We start from the raw sequence: 22,512 nt of genomic DNA, 5'->3' as shown, positions 1-22,512 counted from the left end.
TACTTTATTTCCAAGGTGAATCATTTCAGAACACAGAAAAAGGACTGCATGTTTAAATGCTTCCCATTATCAACCTTCTCATATACTATGAGAAGTTGAAGTTACAATAGTTTATCCTAATGAGCCAGTCTCCACACCTATCTCCACACATCCAAAAATACACAAGCATATTTAGTTTGATGCTCAAGAATGATTGGATTATTCCCCCACCCCCACCCCTTAAAGATGCTAAATGCAATTTATTCCATAAAAAGGCCACACTGAACCATTTTTAAGTTATTAGGTCCGGACTTTTTACACAAAGAATGAATTTCTCTATTTCTTTTTTAAAAGTACTGTTCTAGAACTTACTAATATTTTTTTACCATCAAGTTTTCTGGTGTTCTGCGATTATAAGCATTTCCAATATAATGTTTAGATTTTTGAGTTCTTTAGTATTGAATTGTAGAAATGTATCAGCATGAAGTACCAACAGCTCAAAAGAAAAAATTCTATACAGTTAGACCTAGACTATGCTTAACTGCCTATTTAGCAATTGTACAAATTTACAACAGCACTGACAAAATAATTTTATGACCAGCCTGCAGTAATGTGAAAACTTGAATGTTGCACAACTGGGAAGGTATTTACAATTGTCAGTGTCCCACTGTCTTGTGATTGACATTTGTACGCTTTGCTACTAGCTTATAACAAGTAGTCAATGGAGAAACCAACAGCAAAATTGCAAGTTGCTGTGATGCAGTTACTTGTAAAACCCGCATTGATTTAACAACTGGATGGGAAGTGACATCATAATCCCTCATGGATATGTTTCATTTAGTGATGCAAAATATCATATTCACATTTTTTCTTTCATAACTCATATTCTTCATTATTTACTCCAATGCCAGTTCTCCTGAACAGAAACAAAACTCGGTTACACAGTAAAGCATATATAGTATAACTTGTCTGCATACCCTCACTTACATATGCATTATGAGCACAGAATATGAGGCTTTAGATGTCCAAAATAAAAGTCACACTACATATTGGAAAGCGCTGTGTACATTAAGTGCTTTTTTATAATAAAAAAAGTACAAAGTCCTGATACGAAATATACAAAAAAATCAGCCAAGGAAAATGGTTGCCTTTCTACAAATATCAGTAGCATTGCATAGAACAGCCTCTGTGGGGTATAGGGAATGGGCAAATCCAACCGGGTATGCTGCTTTAGGAACATTGCTAGGAAATTGTCTGCAGTTATACATAAAGTACACCAGAGCATAAAATCACATATACACACTGTTGCCAGAAACATCTTGCCATTGCTTTCGTGGACTGGAGCATTGGAGAAAGTATCAAACACAAGAATAAGCCATCATCACAGCCCTTTTCCTTGCATTAATAACCTCAAGGAAAATACTGTACAACCAGAGAGCTATTATTGCTTCAGCTAAGCCAATGGGTGCAAGGTTGCCATTTAGAACAACAGGAGCTATTACAAAGTGAGTTTGAATGGCAGAACCCTGCATTGGCAATGGATGAGTCCCAATTGATTAGGCCCTACCCTCCATGTGAGAAAAGCAAGGCTGGGATTATGTTTTGATGGCATGAGGCACTGGTCGGCCGCTAGCAGGCATACTAAAGCTAAAATATATACATGGGGAGTCCAATCCTTATAAGCAGAAGTTCAGGGAAGGTGCGAAAAGCCAGCAGCTTAATAATGCTGAATGGAAAAAGGAAACCCTGAGCTGTTTTAAAAAGGCCTCTGGGCAGACAAGACCCTGAGTAGCCACCAGGGGACAGGGCAAATAAGCGTACAGCCCCCACACAGGCAGGTAGGAGAAGATGCTAAGCATCAAACAATTAAGGAGGTGCTTGCACATAGTGCCCCCAAAAGGGCAGAGAGAGAAATGCAGTCAATACAATAAATAAAGATACAAAATAATCTCTGTGACCGCTGCTGATACCCCCCATTTTTGCCATGTCCAAGTGCAACTGGTCAGCATCAAAGTGCCACTGAGGTCCCCATAGGAAAGTCCAACCAAACACATTGTTCTTTTATAAGCTAATCTAGCCATCTTCTTCCACCTCGGAATCCTTCCCATCTGGCTCCTCTCGGGAGGACTTGGATCCAGCAATATCATCTTCTTGGCTACTTAATACTTCTTCCACTACTTCACCTGTGTTAGTAAATAAGATGTCAATATTTGAAGCAGCTGATGAAAAATACTCCCTCTTTGCCCATGTTTCCAGTATTTAATTGACTGAATCCCAAGACCTCCACTATAAGACATAATGATGTCAGGTGGAGATACATTGCTCTTCAGTAAGTTGATTCCAGTCAGTTGAGTGGGAGAAAATCTGGAAATCTCTCCTCTGTGAAACATCTTAGACTCTTCTCCCCACTTTCCTTTAATCTACATGAAACTGCTGGGACAGGTCATTTACTGAAAGGAGATTAGGCATCTGTTGTCTAGTTATATACAGATACTGTATCATCAAACAGATGATGCCATAGAAGTGCTGACTTGATGCTTAGATTTTCTCAAGGAAGGGATTCTGAATTCTTCATCTGAGTCTGTAGGCAAATAACTTCAGGACATTCTCATCTTTGGCTCTGAATTAAGACTATGCGTCCCTGCTCAGAGGTGGGGGGCAAATTGGTAGTCCTACTGAACTCAAAGCTTTTGCTCAAATAGCTGGTGACAACTCTGAAAGGAAAGGCTATTGCCCAATTAGGACAAATTAGGAATCTTTGCTCAGTCACCCATTGTCCAGTCACCTCTACTTTGGATTACTGTAGTGCATGCTACATGAGGCTGCTTTGAAAAGCATTCAAAAGCTATTGCTGCTGCAAAATGCAGCAACCTAGGCAGGCATTTATCATTATACCTCAGTGACCACACCTGCATTGGCTTCCAATTAGCTTCTGGTGGGATTCAAGGTGCTGACCGTCACCTTTAAGATCTTTTATCATTCATCATTTCTACTTGAGATTGCTTATGATGAAACCTAGAAAATGGGCATTTAAGTCACTGTTCCCACAATTTAAAACTCCTTTTCTACAGAGATCTGCTCTACATTTTCTTTCTGGATTTCAGGAAAATCCCATTTAGCCCAGGAAGAAGACATGGTTTGAATACAGTATAGGAATGCATTTATGGGCATATGAGTTTGTATGTTTTTTCTTACTTCTTGTGGTGTTGAGATTTTTCTTCTTTTTCTATGAATGTATTTTTATTGAGTGGTTCCTTTTATGAAGTCCCTGATTATTAGCTGCTCTGAACCTTTAGGACTGAACAGCAAAGTAAGCTAGTTCTCAACTTACAACCATTTGTTTAGTGATCATCTGAAGTTACAATGGCACTGAAAACAGTAACTTTGTAACTGTTTCTCAGTTATGACCGTTGCAGCATCCCCATGGTCATGTGATCAAAATTTGGCCACTTGGCAACCGGCATGTATTTATGATGGTTGCAGTATCCTGGCGTTATTGATCACCTTTTGCAACCTTCTGACAAGCAAAGCCAATGGGGAAACCAGATTCATTTAACAACCGTGTTACTAATAACTGCAGTGATTCATTTTACAACTGTGGCAAGAAAGGTCATAAAATGGGGCAAAACTCACTTAACAACTGTCTTGCTTAGCAATGGAAATTTGGGCTCAATTGTGGTTATAAGTCAAGGACTACCTGTATCAGGCATGTATTTATTTACCTGCTTAAACATTTATATAGCTGCCCATCTTATAACAAATTCTGGATGACTCATAATTATTCTGCATTTCAGATCCAAAGGCTATATCATTTTATGAGTAGTTGTAGTTCACCATTACTTACCTTGCCCAGTCTCTTCTTCATCTATGATCTCATGGACATCTGCCACCCCATCTTCCTCATCTTCGCCATCATCATCCACAATCACAACAAAGTCATCACCATTTTCTGTCTCACTAAACATAAGGGAAGGAGGGAGTGTATCACCATTTATCTATCATCTTCTGCGGACTTCCCAGCTGTATACCACGAAGCCCTGTCTTCACGAAGTCCACTTCTCCTACGTCTCTTTAGTTCTCTCCTCCTACGTCCTGCTGCCACAAACCTAGACAAAAATCTATATCCACACACAATGGCAGGCTTAGATTCTTGCCAAAAATATCACTCATACTATAATCTCCATAACAAGGAACCAAGCAACTGCCTGATTCTTACCTGTCTTCTTCACCATTTTCACCACCTTCCCCCATCAGGTAGTACTGAAGTGGATTGGGCCACAGGTCTTCTTTAATGATCTAGAGAAAACAGAAGAATGTGACAGGTAAAAAGGCATAAGGATGCAACAAACATTTTAGAGGGTGTGGCCCACCAGTGCTGACAATGGTGGATCCTGAGGCTTGAGTAACATTTGGGGTGCAAGTTTTCATGGTACGCAGTATAGTCCCACCTCAGCAATGCGATCTCCTGCAGGAAAGCTATGGTCACAGAACCAACTGAAGAAGCTGCGGCTCATTTCAAAGTTCTTCTGGCCATGAGCTCGTGGATCCTGGCCACGCCACCAGCGAATTGGTGTAGAATGAGAAACTAATCTCCCTGGAAAGGATGGGGAAAAACCATACAGCTGTAAAGAAATGCATGTCAAATCTGACCTTTCATCCCTCAAAACTCTGTCTCCTTGTGCATACCAGAGGAACCACATTGGAACTCCTTCACAATGACTTCATTCTGGAAATAGGGATTGCTGCTGAAGTAGAACTTGATCTTGCAGCCTGACTTTGCATGGGTGAAATCCACAACCTATGTATCAAAGAACACTATAATCATAACACTAGCAAGGTACTGTCACAGTGTCTGGAAAAGTGTCAGGATGCAAATAATTACACTACAACATTAGCCTAACAGTTCATCACCACTGGATTAATACTAGCTGGAAAAGCCTACACTGACAGAGTAGCAAGTTACAATTTACCACCCTTGACTCACTATGGGGACTTTCAAGTGGAAAGAATTCAGAAATCTCAACAGCAATTTAATTGCTTTCATTGATAAATTCAATTTCAAGCTAGTTTCTAGACTTAGACTAACTTCGTCTCTTTAAATGTACACTAATTGGCATACATTAAAATGAAATTCATTGCATACAGCTCTCAAAGGGTCACCAGCTCCAATATATACTACATAAATATAAGCAAAACTTTGTTGAAATCACCTGCAGATTATTCATATAGCTCAAAATGTCCTCATCCCGGTCATTGATCATGGCTGAAAGCTGAGGATGATTGAGAAACTGCAAAATTAATGTCAAGGAGAAAAAAAACCAAACTATTCTAAACTGTTCAGAAAGAGGGCAGGATACACATATAATGCAAAGACATTCTAAACCTCTATGCAGCATTGCCATGTACTGAAGTACATTCCCAAACTCCACACATTTAACTTTCCCCAGTTATTTCCCCGAGTGTAGAGCCCCTAATGAAATATTTTATAGAGGAAAAATGTGGCATTAGCCCATTGCTACATGGATTAATGACCAACTCAGCATAACAGAGCTTCAAAATGTGGTTCATATTCTTTGCAATACTGGATAGTACTGTTATTTCCCTCTCATCTCTAGCAACCCTTCCCCAACAGCTAGCAGCAACGACAGGATACAGCAGTGACCCAGAAACCGGGGATGTTTTGGATGATGACGTTGCGCCGCTCCAGATGTGGGCGCCGCATGTGACTGAACTTTGCTTTGAGCTGGGCAAAGGCACGGTTGGCCTGCTGATTTACAGCTTCCAGTTCCAGCTGCACAGCCTCCAAGGCTTCCAAGTACTGCTCGGTTTTGCGAGTGGGTTGCTGTTTTCCTCCCTCCTCTTCCTCCTCCTCCTCTTCTTCCTCCTCCTCCTCCTCGTCGTCCTCGTCCTCTTCTTCCTCCCCCACCGAAATGACGGAGCACTCGTCCTCGGCTGCTACCTCAGCAACCCTGCGCCTCTCCTTGGCGTCCTTCCTCTTCCTCTTGGTCTCCCGGCCATCCTCATAGTCGTCGCTCGCCCCGACGGCGGCTTCCGCCTTCCTCCGTTTCGGCCTGGCTGGTTCCACGGCCCCCGCTGCGCTTCCTTGGTCCTCGTCGGAGGACGCCTCCCCACCTCCCTTCGCCCGGCCGTACCGAGTCCCCAAACCCTGCCCCGCCGAAGCGCTTGGCTCCCGGGCAGCAGGGCTGGTTTCGCGCGCCCCCTGCGGGCCGGCCGTTTCCAGGCTCCTCGATTTCGCTGCGGAGCTTCCTTGCGCCTCCTGCTGGTTGAGGATTTCAAAGCTCCCGCCGCCCCAAGCCGTCATTTCGGCCAGAGCTTGGGCTGCCTCCGTCTCCTTTTGCAGCTGACAAGCCGGGTCTAAGCGCCGCTGCTTAGGGGATGGGGGGCCCCGGTCCTCACCGCTCTCGCTCATGGTAATTCAACTCCGGTCCCCAACGACAGAGCCAAATCCGAAAGGGGCGGGCAAAAAGACGCGAGTCTGTCCAACCGTCGGCGGCACGACAAGAGGAGAAGTAGGGTGGGGGAAGGGCGCCAGGGAAACGGCCTCTTCCAACCGCCTCAGCGCGAGAATCCTGCGCAGTTCCTCCTGATTGGTCAGCGGCGATCGAGGTCTGGCCACTGGGACAAAAGCTGCCTCGCTCATTTGGATGATCCCAACGCGGATTGGCTGGCTCAGGGAAGCAATCGAAGAAAAGATCCCGCCTTATCTTAACCCCACGTGGGAGAAGTAAGGTTTGATAGGCCCGCGCTTTCTTGATTTCATTCGTCCGCCGTCTGTGGCCTGCTTCCCTTTTACCGACCTTGTTTCGGTCGAGTCAGTCGCAGAAGAAGCAGTGACGCGGTCGTTCCCGGAGTGATCGTCCGAGCGGCGCATGCGCGGCAACATTTCGGCCGCTCTTCACCCCTTGGGGCATGCGCTCTGAGAGACGGGTGCTGCTATCTGTCTAGCATATGGCGAGTGGCTAAGCAGGGAATAGGTGGTGGTGGAGGGTTTGGAGCAAGAGGTGGAGGGCCGCCTATACGCTTCCCTCCAAGATAGCAGGATGCGTCGGCAGAGATAGCAACGCCGGGAATTATCAGCCGGCGCCGCCTGGGTGTGGTGTGCTCACATAACTCCCCAAAGAGATTGGTGGGCGGGAAATTCAGAAACCATTTCGTCATCAGCGTGCATGCTAACTTAAAAGTATTAACTACTGGATGATATGCGGGTGGATGTCCCCTTAAATTGCCTGAGAAGCGGGGTAGGCAAATTCGTCCGGTCCTTGTTTACAATACCTAAATGAACAGAACAGAATCCGATAATAATGCCATTGGCATAGACAAAATTTCACCAGTCAATTGCAAAAGGCAGCTTTACCTGGAACAGCTTACATTCTGTGACCATGGTTAACATCATTAAATAATAATGTCGAAGAAAAATTGCAATCACAGTCATGATTTTTTTGCTTCACTTAATGTTTTAAGAGTAAGTAAGGATGTAAGCCCATTGCAGTGCTTTAATCTAGTACCCAGGCACTTAGCAAATGAGTTGCCAGTCTTAACGGTAGTTCCTACATAAAAACCACCTGTAATTTAGACCATGAGAACTAAGTGGAGACTATTTGGGCAACTTACCATTTACCAAAAAAAAAAAAAAGTATTTTAAAAAAGAAACATGTCCAGCCAAGAAAAAAAAACATTAAAAAATACCCAAGAAAAAAAACCAACAGTCTTTGACACTAGATCTAGAAGAAGATCCAGGCCTTCAGAGACTTGTGGACCATTTAAAGCAGCAGTTGCCAACCTTTCCAGATCTAGACAGGCGGCGGCGTGGGGCAGAGAGGGGGTGGTTTCGTGCATGTGCATGCCACTTGCACAAATGTAGCTTCACGTGATCACATGGTTACCTGCACCTGTGTGAGGCCTATTCCCACCAGGCCCTGGTTCAGTACCGGGCTGTGGACTAGGGATTCCCGACCTCTGATTTAAGGGTGGAAGCCATATGTATCTCCAGGAGGAAGTTGTTCCACAACAGATGAATTACAATAGAAAATAACACATTTGCCTTCATTCGTGAGAAAAGACATACTTCCTTGATTTGTAATATGACATTTAACTGAAGGGACCAGAGCATGCACACACTATCCAATCATACTGGATGAGCAGAAACAATTGGAGAAAGGTGCTCCTTCAAATAGCCTAGTCCAATGCCATAATGGACTTTATAAGTGAGGATCCGCATCTTGAATTGTACTCAATTCAGGCCAATGTAACCTATACAACTTGGAAACAATGAAGGCACATGAGCATAGTTATAAGCCTCCTTTACTGCCCAGACCTTTCAATCGTTAACTAGTTATAGTTTATGAATTTCTTCAAGGGCAGCCTCATATACAGCACATTGCAGCAGTCCAATCATAAGGTGATTAAGGCATGAGTGATCATCTGAAGGGTACTCTGATAAAAGGATACAGCTGGCACCAAGATGGACTTATACAAAGTGCCTCCTGGTCACGGATGCCACTTATTCTTTAAGGAGTAGTTGTGCGTACAGCAGGAGTTCTAAATTATATCCAAGACCAAAGATGAAAATATTTCAGAACCAGAGGCCCCAGAACAACCACAGCCACTCAGTTTTGAGCCAGTCTATTCCTTCATCTGCACAGACTGGGGTTGAGATGGGCACCATAAACTTACTGGTGATATGTCTAAGAAGATTCTTAATAATCCAAGTCATGGTTGTCCCAAAGGTGTTATTTTTTAAGCCAACTGAACTTTTTTTTGGGGGGGGGAAATGTTTCACTTGTCAGGTTCTGGTTGATGACTTCAAAGAATATAACAAACATCCTGCAAAAAATACAAATCAAGATATAAATATAAAAACAACCCGTGCTAGTGACCAGGTAACTGCAAATAATATAAATTCTTCCTGTCCCCACCATTTAGTCAGAACTGAAAGTTTCTTGGATGAGAAGCAAAACATTTTCAAGAAAAAACTAAGGAAGTTCAATTGCCTTTTGAAAAAAAAACACTTTAGGGATATACTGGTGATCCTGAACCTTTACCTTCAGATGACTTTACTGAGTGTTTTTACAGATATGTTAAACAGAAGAAGCAAGCATCTTGCCCTGAGTCCTCTCTTGCATGAGGAGATGCAGGTGCAATCTCCCTGTACTAAAACTGACCACTGATGAAGGAGATAAGACACTGTAACAAAGTGCCCACCACCCGAACACAACCAGTTCAGATGGATACTATGGTCACCATTATTCAAGAGATGAAGGAACACAAGGATGGACACACCATCCTCATCCTGTTTCCGCCAAAGGTCATAACAATTTCAACTAATGTCTCAGTATTGTACCCTGGCTTGAAATCCAACTGAAATGGCTCCCAAGAATTATTGTAGTTTTTGGCATGAAGTTTGGACTGTGCAAACATAGGAGGCTCTGAAGGTTGTCCATTGTAGTAAATACGGTAGTACTTTTAGTTAGATTCAGGAAAAGAATGATAATTAGAAAATGCAAAAAGCTGTAATTTCAGCTTGTGCCCTCTCCAGCAAGAAGGTCATTAAAAACAGACCTGGGAGATTCAGCTTTGTTGGATTGTAATCTCCTAAAATCACAGCCAACATAAAGTCCAATGGGGAACCCTGGGCACCAATCTACATCATGAATTCTACAGGAAGCAGCAAGAATTTGCTGTACTGCTGAATAAGAATAGGATGACCTGCAGGCTGACAATACACTATTTCCTATCACTGAGTTGTTATCCATTTTTAAATTTCATGGCATGAAATTCATTGTCTTCATTGCCAATCCTATTATTGCCTTTGTACCCAAGACATCACCAGCCATCTGATTTCCAACATAATGGTGATAAATTCAAACAGTTTTTATACATCTGATTGATGCTTTTGCTAGAATAAGGAAGAAAATGCTACTTAAAGGATGTTTGTTAAAGGATGACTCATGGGCTGGGAGTGAGATAAAGGCAATGTCATGGGAATATGGTAGAAAAAAAAAGGTTGCCAGGCTATGTTTCAGTTGAAGTTAGGTACAAAGAAAGGACAGGCAAAATTAAAACTATTTCCCCAGTGCTGTCTTTCTGGTTTCCTCATGATGAATATAAAAGCTAAAGTATTTCAAGGCATAATGAAAACTGCACATTGAAATTAGATAATTTCTTGTTTCTGACTTATGGTATACTTACAGAAATGGCTGGCTGCCAATGGCACATAATTCTCTGCAGTTGGTTAGTGAAGCTTTTATATGTGTAATGGAATATGTGGATGACCTTGGGAGACAAGAAGAAGAGATGCTACCTAGGAAACAACAAGAGAGGCAGGACCTCCAGTGGATTAACAATCAGAGGAAGAACCTTAAGAAGGGTCTGCCCTAGTTGTTCAGGCAGTTACAGTGGCAAGAAGAAGTCTGCACCTTCAGACTTGCAAGATTCTGTCAATGTAGCCTTACAATAAAGTAGATAGTTCATCTAGTCTTGGTTTCTGTCTGGTTCACCCAGGATGTCTGACAATATGCCCAACTGAGCTGTAACAGTTGTCCTAGGGAACCTTGCCCACTCCATCTTACATTCACCAGCCATCAGCTGAGCTGCAGGGAATGTAATATATTTGTTAGGGCAGCTAAAGAAAACTACAGTTTCCCTTCTGCAACTCTAAATGAGATCATTGAAAGAGAAGATGTGAACCTTACTCTCCGCAGGTTTTCAAAGTAATGTGAATGGGGAAAAAATGGGAGTCTAGTGTGTGAGGGTAAATATACAATGCAGGTTTATCTTAGCTGCACTGAACGTCTGTATCCACTTGTGCTGCTCCTAAAGGGTGCTTGTGCTGCTCCTAAATATGATTCATTGTATTTGCTTAATGATGCTATTCCAAAGTGGATCAATATTAAGAAAATGACAGAATATAAAAACAGGATGATCCATATGTTGACAAGCACAGTAAACCAAATTCTTAAAAGCTGGAAAAGGCATTCATATAGAATTGGTCAAGACTGAGGGTTTAGTTCTGCCTTCCTAACAACTAAAGTGGAGTAATCAAGAAAGGAATTTGTTTGGGCAACAGAGTCCACAAGATGGCAATGTGAGCCCAGGTTGCTGAGGCAGCTCATTTCATAGTAATGTAAAACTTTTGAAACAAATGCACCTGTTGAGAAGATCACTTCTTTGGGACACATTGTAGAAGGGCAAGGGAGAATGTGGAAATCAAAAGCAGTTGACCAGATTCAATATACTGCTTTTGTTTCCTTAGAGAGCTCAGAATTTATTATGCTCATTCCCAGATGATTTTTTGAGATAATATATGAAGAGCACAGAGCTTTCAATCTGCTAAATATAAATTATTAAACACCAAATAAGTATGGTATTATTTGAAACAAAACCTCTATATGCCCTAGTCAGGTTATAAGTATTCAATGTATGGAGTTCATATTGAAATCGGTATAATTTTAGCCATTTTAAATGTTTTGAAAGGCAGTATTTTTCGCTATTAAGACACTGCCACTTGGAATGGCTTGAAAATGAAAGCTTTCCATCTAGCAAAAATTGTTTCATTTCTTCTCAGAATCACTGGTGTCTTTTAAGCTATGTTTTGGGGCAAGGCAAAGAATTGCAAAATAGAAAGCCAAAAGCTATTAGGAAATTCAGTAGTACTGATCTGTTTTTGAACCCTGAAGAAGTGACATGTAGGAAATTATGACTGGAGTTGAGGAAAGGTTGAGGTGGCATATATTCAGTCTTCTGTCCTGTTGATTCCTCAAGCACTACTCTGCTAACTGCTCCTAGACCTAGGTGGAATACGTTAGACAAAACGGCCAAAGTGGTTCAGGATATTATGTATTATTTTGCATTTTGTATTAATAGTTCTCAAAATTTGAATTTGGGGCTCATTTGCTCAAAGGATTGAGGATTACTGTTTAATCTCTCTGCCTTCCAAAAACTATACTGGTAGTCTTCAATTTACCACCTTTCATTTATTACCATTTTTCACACTTTTGACCATTGCAGCACCCCCATAGTCATGTGATCAAAATTCAGAGGCTTTGGCAATATTTATGACAATTGCAATGTCCCTTTTTGTGACCTTCTGACAAGCAAAGTCAAGGGGAAGCCAGGTTCACTTAACTGTGTTACTAACTTAAGTATAGTGATTTGCGTAATGATAACTTAATGGCGAGAAAGGTTATATAATAGAGCAGAACTCACTTAACAACTGTCTCAGCAACAGAAATTTTGGGCTCAATTATCATCATAAGTTGAGGACTACCTGTACTTTGCAAAACTATCTTGCTATATCCTTACAAAGACTCACATTTTAACCATACTACTAAAGACCTTATCTGAAAATTGAGCTGTTTTTTTTTAATTGCTAAATTAAATCTTTGTTGGTGAAAATATTTTTTCAGTGACCACAATTTAACCCATATTTGATCAAAAATTAAATTATATTTGTATAAAATATAACAGCAAATCAGATATTGATGCACTCATTTAGTGCTTTTCATTTCAGGCAGGATATCACATTTTTTTCAAACAACATTAGTACACATTCTGTGGAAATACTATTATTAGATGGAAATTATGTACTGTCATCATACTTGCTTCCTGATTTCCTATTGCCCCACCTCCCTTTTTTTATGCCAATATTGGTTGGTTAGCTTTACAACTATGTACTGGTATTCCCAGTGTATACTCTCTCAACTTGCTATTTTTCATGCAGAAAAATACATCCCATATTACTTTGGAGCAAATGAGGAAAGATGGAGGGGCAGCGCCATTAGGTGGATGCTAGAACAAAGGGAGCTAGTCCAAAATGTTTAACTCTTGAAGCAGAACATCTTAATGGCACACCTCCATGGTGAATAGCACCCCAAATCTGCTACTTGAGATATACTTAATTTGTTTCACAGTAGTATCAAGCATTTATTCCTGGCCTGAGAGGATATAAGAATCCTGGAACCCTTTCTTATCCTTTTCATGCTGGATTCCCTTAAGATAGGGGTCCCCAAACTTGGCAACTTTAAGACTTGTGGACTTCAACTCTGGGAGTTGAAATCCACAAGTCTTAAGGTTACCAAGTTTGAAGACCTCTGCCTTAAGACAGTCAACACTTCTGTTGAGGTTTCCTGGGTTAATTAAATCAGATTGATCACCATAACACCACTAGGAAACTAGAAGCCCATTTGCCAGGACCAGATGTGGAACTTTCAAGGTTTTCCAGAATGTTAATGGTGTGAGGGGTAGGAAAAAAAATAGCATATAGGTTCAAGGTACTGTATTTGGCCCATGTTCAGTGTAAGATGATCACTCCCTTCCCTCATTTATTAGCAGGTTCAGAAGACTAAAAAGTCAGAAGAAAAATATACTTTAATGGATCAAAGGATAGTTGAATAGGAAGATCGTTGTCCTGTGCAAAGGAGAACTGCCTTTAGTGTAGTGTGTGAGAAAAAGTCTTTGGGATGACCTACATAAAGCAAATTAACTCTGGTTACTTGGAGAAAAACAGCAATCTTTTTACTTGCTTTTTAAAAATTCCCCTTTGGAAGTAGTGGGCTTCCTGGCTAACTGCATTGCCGGCAGTGCCAAAATTGGTCCTTGTCCGTTCAGATCATTTGAAGTTTACTGTCAAGTGATCCCTGAAATCATTCTGAATGCATCCAGTTATCATCTTTTCTAATTGTGATTGTCCCAATATACACATATCCATAAATACAGATGGCATTTTTTGTGCTTTTTTGCTATTAAGTTTAACAAAAAATGAATTAAAAACACGAGTGTATACGAAGAACAAGGAACAGGGCAGAAAGTGAAAAACTATACAGATCACAGCCAGATGTACTGAGGATTCTGTATAGACCTCAGTAGAAATACCTGTATGCTTTTCTTTATGATGAATGGAATTCCCTAGAATGTGCTTCCACCTCACATTTCTCATATGACCTTTTACAGGTAGTCCTCAGCTTGCAATCACAATTGAGCCTAAAATTATCTTTGCTAAACAAGACTTGCTAAGTGAGTCTGGCCCGGTTTATGACCTTTCTTGCTACAGTTGTTAAGTGAATCACAGCAGTTGTTAAGTTGGTAACATGATTGTAAGGTGAAGCTGGCTTCCCCATTGACTTAGCTTGGCTGAAGGTTGCAAAAGGGATCACATGATTCCAGGATACTCCAACTGTCATAAATATGAACCAGTTGCCAAGTATCTGAATTCTGATTGTGTGACCATGGGGATGCTGCAATGGTCATAACTCTGAAAAACGTCCGTATGTCACTTTTTCAATATTGTTGTAACTTTGAACAGTCACGAAATGAATGGTTGTAAGCTGAGGACTACCTGTATTTCAATGTTAAGACTTCCAAACAGCTGGGCCTGCTATTACAGAGTTAAAGGATTGCCCAAGGTAGCAGATACCATGTTATCCTACACCATTTCCTGGGCTTGCCTACTGCCTTTAGGTGGGGCAGAGGGCTCTTGATTAAAGGTTTACATGTCAACCCCATTAATGTTTTCATGTGGAATGGAAGAAAATGCAATTTTTCCTTGATCTTAGGCAAGAGATCTTGGGAAAGCCCTTGTCTCCCCACTCTTAGTCTAAGGCCGCATCATACTAAGCTACACTCCTTATTGTGTAGCTCTGAAGTTAAAAACAAAGATACACAAACTTTTTCAGGCTGTGGTGTCAGAGAAAAATTTGATGTAGTTTAATATCAGTTAAACACAATTCATATGATTACTTTCAATATATTTAATAACTTTCCCCTTATATCACATGAAAATTTTTGGAAAAGCTCTGTATGCTGAAGGCTTTGTGGAATTACATGCAGATCTGGAGCCACACTAGTTGTGTACTCCTTGCATAAATATGGTGGGCATATGGTGGACATTTCCTTATCACCTCAACACAGAGCAGCAGTTGGCAATGTTTTTGGTGCTGTGGGGGGGATTTATAATATTGATAATATACTATCATAATGACACAGTCGAAGTGGTTGCTTTCTCACAATCTCAGTTGGATTCTGGGTGCTTCCATGTAAGAATCTTGTGTAGTTCAGCAGGTTCATATGTGTGTGATCCATGCCAGCAGCTGTATTTAACAATAAACCAATTTATTTTTGCTTCAGCTGTGGTTTCTCTGAAATTGCAGTAAAACTAATCCCTCCAATGCTGTAGCTCTATGGAGCTTGTGGGTGGTCATCTCCCCCTTTGTGGGAGCTCCTCTCTCCAGTTCCCAAGATCTTTCAGGGAGAAAGATGGTGTGAAGCCCATCATGTTCCTTCCCTTCCCCCAGGAACTGTTTACATTTTTTTGCATATGAACAGACAAATATCACATAAAATAAGAACAGGAATGGGGGTTGGGTGAAAGACATTTTTAAAAACTTCCTTTTGCATAGAGTGCAAGTAAGGGCATTTGTATTTCTCCAGGACCTCCAATAAGTAATTCAGGGGTGGGCAGTGATTTCTTATCCTTTGCTCTCAGTTTTGCAAGTCCAGTACAAAAAGCAGGAATAGTGGAACGTTGTGAAAAGAATGGCAGTGTGGAAGTCCTCATGGATATTTTTTATAAAAAAAAAATTAAATGGGTGTAGTGGGCTTCAAAGAGAGCCAAAGTGAAGTTAGATAAAAGATCCTCACAGACAATATGAAACAGCAGAGTTTTTCAGGAACGGAATCTGGCAGCAATGTTGGCAGACTTATCAGGCCTAGGGATGAGACATCTTGCCTAAGCATGCTAAAAGGCTTTGCAGACCTGATTGTACTAGTGACCATGCAGAATTTGATTTAACTAGTTGGAATGCTAACATAACGGAGCATATTTTAATTCTAGTTTCAGAATTGGGGTAAGCAGAGTATGTCTGCCTCTGTGAGAGAAAAGACAAGAAAGCATGTTAATGTAAAATATGTTTGTCCTTTCAGAGCTTATGATATATACCTTCTGTGTCTATTGCAATTTTTGTGGTAAAATGTATTGATTTAGTTATTAAATTTATATGCCATCCAAAATGTTCTAATGTGTAGAATAGGACTTCATTATGATTTTCCTCTGTAAAATAACTTACCTAGAAAAATCTATACATATTAAAGATGGGCAGCCAGATCTCTGGATACCCCAAAAGTTTTCCTTCTAACTCTTAATCGAAGTTATTTCTCTCCTTCCAAACAGGCACATAATTAAAGATATCAGACTTTTTAAAGCAGGATGTTGGGCCAAAATGTATTTCAAAGAACAAGAGAAGCTTTAAGAAAAATCTATCTTTACAACGCACCTGGGCAATCATTACCATGTTTAAACTGCCGAAGCTGGGTTCATACATCATATTATTTCAAAACCAACCCAATCCAACTACATAATGGCTAGTGTGATGTGAGAATCAGGCTCAAAGAGATATGAAAGGAAATGGTTGTGAATGCCAAGGTGCGAAGAGGTTTGCCAAAACTACTATTTACTCATACTGTAAGAATAGAGGAATAGAACAACTTTTGGGCATGCTTTGACAGATGATGAAGTGAGTCAATAGAGAGGCCCATCTTGCTAGATCTATTAAATAGTGGAACTCATCTTGCTAAGCCTATTAATCTGAAATGGTTATATTTTTTCAATGTACTTCTGCTGATTTTTTTCCTTTCCCTTTTATGAAATAAGAGTTAGAACTAAAATCTTCCCTGTGATAATTTTGTCATCCAAACCAAGAATCTAGATATAAGGTGAGGGGAAGATAGCAGACACTCCTCTTCTACCAGTGTATATCCATGCAAAAATCATTAATATAATTTGATACATATATTTGTGCCCTAACACTGAAATCAGATGCACAGGTTAGTAGTGACAAAACTGTTTTTTTTTTAATTAAAACATGTCTCAGACTGCAAAATATAGTTCGGAATTCATTTTAGAGCTGTTAACTTGCCAATACTTACTGGTGAGCAGAATTGTATAGGACCAGGTAAAATTAGAGGAAATGTTGTGTGTATATAACTTAGAGCAGGGGGCACTCAACTCATACAAATATTCATTCTGTCTGTAAAGGATACTTTTTCAACAAAGTCAGAAGTACAGTACTTTGTATTTTTTCAACCTTGCTCCACGGTCCATTGCTACATTCGGTCCATATAACAATCCTAACTTTTATGTCTTCTTTGTTGACAATGGTGGCAATGTGTTGTTTCTAAAAACAACACAAAGTAATTTTTTTCCAGGATCAAATCAACAAGGACCTTCACTCTGGGGGACATGGAACATTAATCCTTGCCTCATAGGACCACCTCGCTTTTTGCCTCTTAGCTACAAAGAGTGAAAAGAGTGAATACCTGTTTTTTCATGTTAGGGGGCTATTTTCATCAGAGAAATGGTGCTAGGTGGAAAGAAAACTCCTACTTTCACAACTGCCATTTAGATTAAAAGTAGATGTTAGGAACTTGGATCATGAATTTCACATCTGGTTTTTCTTTGTTTATATTTGGTCTTGCTTTTCATTAAAAAGAACCACCCAGGAATTTTGCATTTCATTGCATTTCATATGTATATTTAAAAAACCCAAACCAAACAAGAAAATCCCCAGAAAAAAGGGAAGTGGAAACAATTTTTGACACAAAAGGGATGGTGGTGGGGTAGGATCAGTCTGAATCCTTATCCCAAATCTCAATTTCCACCCACAGAATTAAACCCCCACCCCACTATCCCAAGCCGTCCCCATTGGAAAGAAATTCAGAAGCATACATTGCAGGGGACACACATCCATCTGTCCTGTGCCCCCACCCAACCCTCCCTCCCCTTGCTGTAGTCTCAATTTCTTTATTCATTTCCCCTTTAAAAAACAACAACAACTTTGTTCATGTCTCTTTCCAGAAAAAGCATTCTGGAAATCATCTGTTCATCTGCCATATTTTTCAAATATGGTTCTCCATGGGGTGGCCGTAATGCTGGCCAGTGATTAAGGCCATACTGTGGTGGCAGGACTGGAGGGTAAGACGAACAGTCTTCTTCAGAGGCAAAAGTAAACATCAGAGTCCTTTGGAGGGAAAAAGGTGGGGGAAAACCCAATCTCTGCACTAAATTCATCTGGTTCCCCATATCCTGCCCCCAATCCCAGGCTCTGACTCTTCCATCTCCTGAACTAATATTCCCCCAGTTCTTTCCCTGACATGTAGCCCTCTTCAAGTGTCCCATTTGCCTTTCTCACACAATACTGGCAACAATGCCTCTTCCAGGAATCACTCTCCCACATTTCCTTCCCCCTAAATCTTTTCTCCCAGCCCATGTCTCCCAATCCCATCCCATAAGGAGCATTTCATTTGCAAACAGTAACCATGTCCATCTCAGCAGGATCAAACGATATGGCTAGGAATTGGTCAGGTTGAATTTGGAGAGCTCCTGCTTCAGAAAATGCAACAATGGGGCAGGTGGGTCATATAACTAAGTATGAACTCAACCAGTCACACTTTCTCCGGTTCCAAACCCCAAACTCTATTCATATTTTGGGATGAAGAGAATCAGGAATTTTGATTCCTATACTTTCACTGCCCTTGCTACAAATTAGGTGTAACCTTTTCTCCCCAGTTTTGTAACCAGCACACCCTTATTTTATTTTACAACTGCTCCCCGCCCCATTTTTTCCTAGGTCTGATTTCCATTTTAGTGGTCAGCAGCAGAACTAGGGTGCCTTTTCTAACTCAAGAGGCACTTTGTCCTCTTTCTATCAATAATCTAAAGACCAATAGCTCGTCTGCTGGAATAATCCTGAAATGTGGGATACTAAATTTGGGCAGGTTAGCTTCTTAAACTGTAAACATCTCTCAACAGGAGGTGCAGAAAATTTTGTCATATGTGGCAAGGATAGGATTACTGATGTTTCACGTGTTTTGAATGTTTGCAAGTAGTAAGGGGAGGGGCTACAGAAATACATAAACCTGGTTTGTTGCTTTTCATCTTAGCAGACAGAATATGTACTATGATACTGACATCATGCCTTACGATTGCCACGTAGCCACTCTACATTTATCTGCAGCCTTGAATGCATTCTGCTTTGCCTATTGATATATCATTTCCCCACTCTTAAGGGAAAGGTTTCTCCCCACCACAGCTACAGGCCTCTCCCCACCAAATGCTTCTCCCTCCTTGCATTATTCCAAACTGACATGGTCTACAGGGTCTTGGATTGGTTGCTGCCATGGCAACTGAGGTGGAGTTTCCAAAGCTCCCTGGCTACTGCTTCCGACAGACAAAGAGCTAAGTCATGGCTGGCTCCATGGCATTCCCTTGAACGATTTTGTCTGCTGCCTCCTTTCCTCTGCCCTCTCTTGGCCCATCCTCTAATAGCCCCACAAATTCTGAGATCACGTGGAATTTATTTCATTGATGGAGTTACTGGATCAGAAAATTAATCTTCTTTAAAAGTACATTCCATCAATAGGGACCCCTTTTCATTGTCACCCTCTAGCTGTAAAACCAAACAAAACCACTGAATGCGAACGATTTCTGCTCCAATAAGTGGAATAGTTTTGGCTTTGCTCTGGGAGACCAAACCCAAAAATCTAACTCTGGCCTACTTTCAAAGCAATAATGGGTATTAAGAAGCTAGGTATAGAGTTTTATAGGGACAGTCTTAAATGATTTGATAGAGTTTGGGGATTATAAAACCAGGAAAGCATAGAATATTTTTCACCTCTTCTGAGAACTGATGGAATATTACTAGGGACCAAATACTGTTGGCATATGACTCTGGATTTACCCCAGAGGAACACAGACCAGAATCCAGCTCTGGTCTCATAGCAGCTAATGGATGATTTTGATAATTGCCCTTGGACAACAGAGAGATCAGAGTGTTTGTGATACAAGTACTCTGGGAGACAATGACCTGTTGCAGGGGAAGAAAAACCTCGTGTGACGTATAAGGAAAAAGAAAAACAAATTCAGTTGGCGTGGGTGGGGTGCATTCTAGCCAACCTTTTAGCATTCCTCACATCACACAGTAAGGCTCTCTGGGCAATTCAGGCTCTGTCCTCCAGCAGGGAATGTGGGCAATCAAGCCTTTCTTGAGGTCTTTGTTGAGTAGAAAGCAAACTATGGGATTGACAGCAGCTTGGGCAAAGCTCATCCAAACAGCTGTGGAGAGGTAGCGATGGGGGATGCTACAGGCTTTGACAAATACCCTCCAATAGCAGGCCACAATGTAGGGTGACCAGAGCACCAAAAAGAGCAAAGTGATGACGTAGAACATCCTGCCTAGCTTCTTCTCAGCCTTGAATTCTTCCATGCCCAGCAATCGCCGATTGGCAGCATGGGCGTTCTGCCGTATGCCCAACAATGTAGGGGGCATGGGACCACGGCCAAAGCCAGCAATCCAGTTGGCTGCAGCTTGTCCAGTGGCTCCAGGTCCATGGAACGTCCAGTTCTGGCTGATAGCTGGGACCATTTGGACAGGCTTCATCTTACGATGGCGGTACTCAAAGAGCAGTAGCTTTATATAAACCACATGGGTGGCAAAGATCAGCACGGCTAGCATCAGCATGAAGCCTAGGGTGTCATTGGCTTTGAAGTAGCGGTGCTCAAAGATGCACTGGTCTTCTTCACGAATGAACTTGTAGGTCCCAACATCAAAGACAGGTGGAAAGGCCATAGCCACTGACAAAGTCCATACCATGCAGATGACAGCAATGCACGTCCAGAAAGTCATACGTTTGGCATAGAAGCGGTGGTGAGCCACAGCCATATAGCGAGTGACGCTGATGCAGAAGAGGAGAAAGGCAGCATGGAAACAGAAGAGAACAGCCATGAAGGCCACAATCTTGCAGCTCAGTACACTGTAGGTCCAAGCAGAGCCATGGCGGATGGAGACGAGAACAAAAGGAAAGCAAACAGCTGAGCGGATCACATCAGCCAGGCACAGATCCAGTAAGAAGTAATAGGGGGCCTTGTGGAGACCACGCTCTTTCAACACCAGCAGCGAGAGAGACAAATTCCCTGCTAGACTGACGCAGATGATGAAGCCCAGGAGTAGCAGCTTAGCGTAAGTGGAAACTGTACTGGGTGCTGAGCCATGGCCCTCTTCAGTCTCATTGGCACTGGCCATCTTTAGGCTGGGGAAGAAAAGGGGGAACCTGGGTCAGCGGCGATGCGCTTGGTGATGGCCCATGTCCCCGGTACTAAAGGGAGGCATTGTCTGTAAGGGAAAAAGTAGGAAAAAATATGGAAAAGAAAGAATTAATCAGTTGTCATAGACATATCGTAACTATTTCTCACCATGCTGAAATCAAGCCCTAATATTGTATTCTGGAATAATCAACATCTCATCATTCAAATGAAAGATGACTCGGTCTTTAAAGGGAAAAAAATGGGGTTTGTGAATTGGGGTGGGGTTGTTGTTTTTTGCATAGATCATGAAAATATCTGCACAAATTCATATTAAAGTGATTTCCAGAACATTTTGATGTTCTGAAGATTTGTATTTGGGGGGAGGGGAGACATTGGTACCAGATGCAACTAGCAACATCAAAATGCTATTTCTGGCCTGTGGAGGAATCAGTCAGTTGTGCCACCCTGAGCACAATGAATTTTTCTCTCTCTCTCTCTCTCTCTCTCACACACACACACACACACACACACACTCCATTTCTCTCTCCCTCCCTTTCCCTCCCTATCTCTCTCTCACACACACACATTGTTCCTGCCCTTCTTTTAAAAGCTTTTTATACATAATATCCTCCTTTAATTTTCACAATATTGCAATTAAATTTAAAAGAGACAACTTATTAAGCCATGATGTCATTAATCATAGTTCATTGCATGTCATAAACCATGTGGTCCCACATAACTCTAATATATAAATCATACTTTATCAATTGAAATGCTGGGTTCATGTCCGGTTAATCCATAAATACTCCTTTTTAAAAGCAAACCATGGCTTAGTAATATGTAAACCCCATCATTGATTGGCTGAGTAAGGTTTTACATAGAACTATAACTTTACACATTGATTCCTCACTGATGAGGGACCCTCCCTGTCAGCTGCAATTTCTTATTTTACAGATTAGAAGAAGAATTTCATCCATTCACTGTCACTTTAAGCCAGTATTGGGAATGAACCTCATCCTATGTTTATAAAATGAGAAGGATTGTTTCTATCCTGGAAGTATTTTGCATTAGAATTCCTCTGAGATTGATCAATATTTCCCCCAATATTGATCAATATTTTCCCCCAAGTCCGACCCCATTTCCAAACTTCCCCAAAAAGCCAAGCAGCCTTCAAACCTAGCCACTAAGATAGGCCCAAATGCCTGGTACAGATGCAAAGAGTAAGAAGAAGACTGAGAAGAACTAGAATTTATCCACTCCACACATAAGGTTACATCAAGAACAAACTAATAAAGTTAAGAGAGAAGGGAGATAAGGAGCAGTCAGAATTCCCAGGAGAAACCATAACATTTAAATTGGTGTGGAATAAATATCTGTTTGTAATTTTGGAGTACTCTCCGCATGGTTTTTGGGACATGTAATTAAAACTGTAGAGACCAGTT

General features: G+C 41.3%; 2 protein-coding genes across 3 annotated transcripts in view; both read right to left on the bottom strand.

The window, feature by feature from the left end:
- Positions 1-1,041: 1,041 nt before the first annotated feature.
- LOC113417674 (uncharacterized) lies at positions 1,042-7,655 on the bottom strand. 2 transcript variants are annotated; one of them, XR_015747859.1, is made up of 7 exons: positions 5,633-7,655; positions 5,190-5,267; positions 4,666-4,777; positions 4,428-4,573; positions 4,196-4,275; positions 3,824-4,097; positions 1,042-2,162 (listed from the first exon to the last, which is right to left on the bottom strand). XR_015747859.1 is itself a non-coding variant. In XM_026676169.2 (7 exons), exons 1-7 carry the CDS (start codon positions 6,407-6,409, stop codon positions 2,053-2,055), a joined length of 1,416 nt encoding a protein of 471 aa, XP_026531954.2. In that variant the 5' UTR covers positions 6,410-7,655; the 3' UTR covers positions 1,042-2,052. The 2 variants fall into 2 exon arrangements, 1 of the variants encoding a protein (XP_026531954.2); XM_026676169.2 differs by having other exon boundaries at positions 3,824-3,936.
- A 7,023-nt stretch (positions 7,656-14,678) lies between these two features.
- Positions 14,679-22,512, bottom strand: part of GPR173 (G protein-coupled receptor 173) — a 30,954-nt gene continuing 23,120 nt past the window's right edge. Inside the window, exon 2 of the mRNA XM_087956909.1 lies at positions 14,679-21,158. Coding sequence (XP_087813035.1) covers positions 19,956-21,068 — 1,113 coding nt within the window. The 5' untranslated portion in view covers positions 21,069-21,158 and the 3' untranslated portion in view covers positions 14,679-19,955. The remainder of the gene's footprint in view (positions 21,159-22,512) is intronic.

This window comes from Notechis scutatus, chromosome 2, assembly GCF_049901735.1.
Source record: "Notechis scutatus isolate UNSWTSFEM ecotype Mainland chromosome 2, rNotScu1.2, whole genome shotgun sequence".
NCBI lineage: Eukaryota > Metazoa > Chordata > Lepidosauria > Squamata > Elapidae > Notechis > Notechis scutatus.
This window is presented reverse-complemented; position numbering and strand designations above follow the sequence as displayed.